Consider the following 4,324-nt stretch of genomic DNA (forward strand, 5'->3'; position numbering starts at 1 on the left):
AGCGGACAATTCATATTCTAGAGGATATGCTCAAATAATGTGTTATTGACTTCGGACGGCAGTGGGATAGATTCTTTCACGTGGTCGAGTTTGCTTGTAACAGCAGTTATCAGTTAAGCATCGAGATGACTCCATTTGAGGCTTTATATGGTCGGTGATGTCTTTCGCCCATCGGATGGTTTGAGCCCGGTGAGGCTATGTTATATGGGACGAAGGATGCCTTAGGGAAGGTAAAGTTGAGTCAGGAGCGACTTTGCACAGTACAATCCAGAATAAAGAGTTACGCGGATCAAAAGGCGTGCGATTTAACATTTATGGTGGACGAGAAGGTTCTCTTGAAAGTCTCAATGATGAAGGGTATCACGAGGTTGGAAAAGAAGGGAAAGCTGAGTCGGAGGTTTGTTGGCCCATTTGACGTGTTGAGGCGAGTTGGGGAGGTTTCTTATGAGCTTGCCTCGCCTCCCCGTCTATCGGGAGTTAATCCGATATTCCATGTGTCTATGCTCTGTAAGTACCATGCCGATAGGTCGCATGTGTTAGATTACAGCACGGTTCAGCTAGATGAGAGTTTGGGATATGAGGAAGAGCCAGTTGCCATTGTTGACAGGCAGGTTTGCCAGCTAAGATCCAAGATAATTTTTGCGGTTAAAGTCAAGTGGAGGGGTCAATCAGTCAAGGAGGTGAATTAGGAGGCCGATGAGGACATCCAGAGAATATATCCACACTTATTCAGCACTCCAGGTATGATTCTAGACCCATTCAAGGACGAACATTTATTTAAGAGGTGGAGAATATAATAATCTGATCGGTAATTTTGCTTTATAGATTCTTGTTCCCCTAATTAAGAATCCTTGTATGTGCTTTTACTGTTTTATGACTTGCGGGGATGATTGGTTCGGGTTTGGAAGGGTTCGGGTTGGAATCGGAATACTTAGTTCCTTAATAGTGGCCTAAGATGGACAAGTTTGACTTGAGTCAACATTTTAAGTAAACGTTATCGGAACTGGGATTTGATGGTTCCAATAGGTTTGTATTATGAATTTGGACTTGGGCGTATGTTCAGATCGAGTTTCGGGTAATCCGGGACCGTTTCGGTGCCTAATGTTGAAAGTTAGCTCATGGAAGGTTTTCTAGTTCTTTAAATTTGGTTTGGAGTAGAGTTTGGTGCTATCGGGGTCCGTTTGGGATTCCGAGCCTGCTAATAGATCCGTATGGTGATTTATGACTTGTACGCAAAATTTTGTGTCATTCTGAGTTGTCTAAGAATGATTCGACTCGTTCGGAGTTAATTGAAAAGTTTGAAGTTCATAAGTTTATTCAATTTGGTTTGGGGTGCGATTTTTAGTTTTGATATTGCTTTACATGTTTCGAGGGTTCGAGCAGGTCCGTATTATGTTTATGGACTTGTTGGTGTTATTGGTCATGCTCCCGGGTGGCTCGGGTGAATTTCGGACCACTCGGAGTTAAGTCTGAAAATCTGCTATTGCTAGTTCTGGTTTGCTTCTTCGTGAACACGGAGATGGAGTCACGTTCGCGGAGAAGAATTGGGGGTTTGGGAATTTTCTCTTCGCGTTCGCCTTCAAGAGGTCGCGTTCGCGAAGGTTTGGCACTGGTAGCCTTCGCATTCGCGTATACAGGCCCGCATTTGCGTAGAATAAAGGGCCTGGGGCACGTCAACCACCTTTGCTCTTCACGTTCACAAAGGGCTAAGCACGTTCAAGAAGTTCAGGCTGGGCAAGCCTTCGCGATCGCAAGAATACCCTCGCATGTGCCAAGAAGGTCTTCAGGGCCTGGGCCAGCTGTGCCTTTGAGATCGCGAGGCTTCTTCCGCGATCGCGAAGAAGGGTCAACTGGGCAATGTTTCTATTTAAAGCCGGGACTTAGGCTTATTTTCCCATTTGTCATTTGTGTGGTCCTAATTTGGAGCTTCTTGGAGAGGGGTTTTCATCAAGAATTGTAAGGTGAGTTTTGTCTACCTAAAGTAAGTTAAATACATAGATTATGGATAGATTTTAACATGTAAAATGTGAAAATTTTAGGAGTTTGTTGAAAAACCTAGGTTTTGATAAAAATGAGATTTGACCACGAAATTGATTATGGAATTGAGAATAAATTATATATTCGAGTTCGTGAAGTCATGGGTAACATTTATCTTCAGAAATCTTTGGAATCTGGGCACGTGGTCCTGGGGGTGATTTTTATGGACTTCCTGAATTTGGTTGGGAAATTAGTTTAATAGCTAAATTATAAACTTTTAAGCACTTATTAAATAGTTTATACTATTTTTGATTAGCTTCGGATTTCTTGGCTTCGTTTGGGGAGTTCTAGTGGGGTTAAAGAGCCGGTTAATGGACTTGAAAGCGAGGTAAGTCTCTTGCCTAACCTTGTAATAGGAAACTTATCCCGTTAGGTGTATTACTTGTTGTGTGCTACTTGTTGTGGGGAGTTACATACGCACGAGGTGACGAGAGTCCGTACGTAGCTATATTCATGATATGTCCGGGTAGACTTAAATTCATAGTACGCCTTTAATTGTGCTATTTGTACATATCCCGTGTACTAACTTTCTTGATTATGATTAATATTGAGGATTTAAATAAAGATACCAACTTAGACTCTTACTTTGGAAACTTTGGGAAATATTTGATAAACTATAGATCCGTGTATTATCGACTCGCATGTGCTTCCCCGAGCGAGGTAAATTTCTCTACTCTTATAGGATCGGTCCGTTCAGCTCGACAGTATGGTAACACTATTCTTGTGGGATCGGGCCATTCGCCTCGGCAATACTGAGTACCACTATTCCTATGGGATTGGGCCGTTCACCTCGGAAGCTACGTGCTTAATACTTGAGATTGGATTTGGTTTGGTAACAATTGAGTTAGCGCCTGCAAAGCCGGTTATGACATGTTTAGTGATTTGATATAGACTCATGCATGGAATTACTGTAATTACTTTTATTTTCTTTGTTGCTACTTGTTGTACATTCACCATGTCTACTTTATATATTTCTATTACTGTTTGACCATTAGTAAGTTTCAAGTCGACCTCTCGTCACTACTTCTTCGAGGTTAGACTAGATACTTACTGGGTACGTGTTATTTTTTGTACTCACGCTACACTTCTGCACTGAATGTGTAGGTACTGATACAGGTACTACCAGTGGTTACACGGGCATGTAGTCGCACTTATACAGAGACTTAGTGGTGAGCTGTTTGCCTTGCTCCGATCTGCAACACCAGAGTCTCCCTCTACCTTGTTTAAAATTTCTGTCTACTACCTTTCAGACAATAGTTGTATTAGTTTTGTATATTCTCTAGATTGCTCATGCACTTGTGGCACCGGGTTTTGGGGGGCTTTTAGCATTCATGTATTGTTGTACTTATCATTACTGTCACTACGGTTGGTGTATTTCTCATGCTGGTATTTGTTTTGAGAAAAGATTATGTACGGTTGCATGGGATCTTACTTACTTCGTTCTTTTAAAAAGGAAACTTTTGCTTTAAAAAGTTAAAAAGGGATAACTAAATTGTAGGTTCACTTGTGGGCTTACCTAACAGAAGCGTTAGGTGCCATTGCGATGTATCACGGGTTTTGTTTCGTGACACCGCCTCCTCGACTGGATGAACCCTCAATTGAACCTTCAGTGTAGCAATATTTTTTGATCTTAACTTCCGGACCTGTCTGTCCAACATAGCCACCGGCTCCTTAACATAAGTTAAATCCTTGTCCAATTGGAGTGAGCTGAAGTCTAAAAGATGAGACAGATCACCATGATACTTCCGGAGCACCAAAACATGGAACACCGGATGAACTGCCGATATGTGGTAATGCAAGCTTGTAGGCCACCTCCCCTACTCTCTTAAGGATCTCAAAAGGACCGATATACCTGGGGGTCAACTTTTCCTTTTTCCGAACCTTATCACACCCTTCATAGGTGAAACCCGAAGCAAAACCTCTCTCCGCTCATGAATGCTACATCACGAACCTTCTGATCGGCACAACTCTTCTTCCTAGACTGCGTTGCACAAAGCTGATCCTGAATCAACTTGACTTAATCCAAGGCATCGCGAACCAAATCGGTGCCTAACAAGCTAGCCTCACCCGACTCAAACCAACCAACTGGAGAATGACACTACCTCCCATATAGGGCCTCATAAGGAGCCATCTGAACACTCGATTGGTAGCTGTTGTTATAGGCGAACTTTGCAAGAGGCAAGAACGAATCCCAAGAACCCCCAAAATCCATAACGCAAGCGCGTAGCATATCCTCTAAGATCTGAATAATGTGCTTGGACTGCCCGTCCGTTTGGGGTTGAAATGT

General features: G+C 42.6%; 1 protein-coding gene across 1 annotated transcript; it reads left to right on the top strand.

Annotated features, from left to right (window-relative positions):
- Window positions 1–314: 314 nt before the first annotated feature.
- Window positions 315–3,652, top strand: LOC138896087 (uncharacterized). The gene is made up of 3 exons (XM_070180865.1): window positions 315–611; window positions 2,294–2,365; window positions 3,536–3,652. The coding sequence occupies exons 1-3, from the start codon at window positions 315–317 to the stop codon at window positions 3,650–3,652; spliced, it is 486 nt and encodes a 161-aa protein (XP_070036966.1).
- The last annotated feature ends 672 nt before the right edge of the window (window positions 3,653–4,324 follow it).

This window comes from Nicotiana tomentosiformis, chromosome 7 (genome assembly GCF_000390325.3).
Source record: "Nicotiana tomentosiformis chromosome 7, ASM39032v3, whole genome shotgun sequence".
Lineage (NCBI taxonomy): Eukaryota > Viridiplantae > Streptophyta > Magnoliopsida > Solanales > Solanaceae > Nicotiana > Nicotiana tomentosiformis.

What these genes read in the sequence shown, in the direction of transcription:
- LOC138896087 (XM_070180865.1), top strand. Translation starts at nt 315, where the DNA reads ATGGTGGACGAGAAGGTTCTCTTGAAAGTCTCAATGATGAAGGGTATC. An exon ending in TTGCCATTGTTGACAGGCAG is followed by an intron (nt 612 to 2,293) that starts GTTTGCCAGCTA and finishes ATTTTTGATTAG; the next exon opens with CTTCGGATTTCTTGGCTTCG. An exon ending in TTAATGGACTTGAAAGCGAG is followed by an intron (nt 2,366 to 3,535) that starts GTAAGTCTCTTG and finishes ACTAAATTGTAG; the next exon opens with GTTCACTTGTGGGCTTACCT.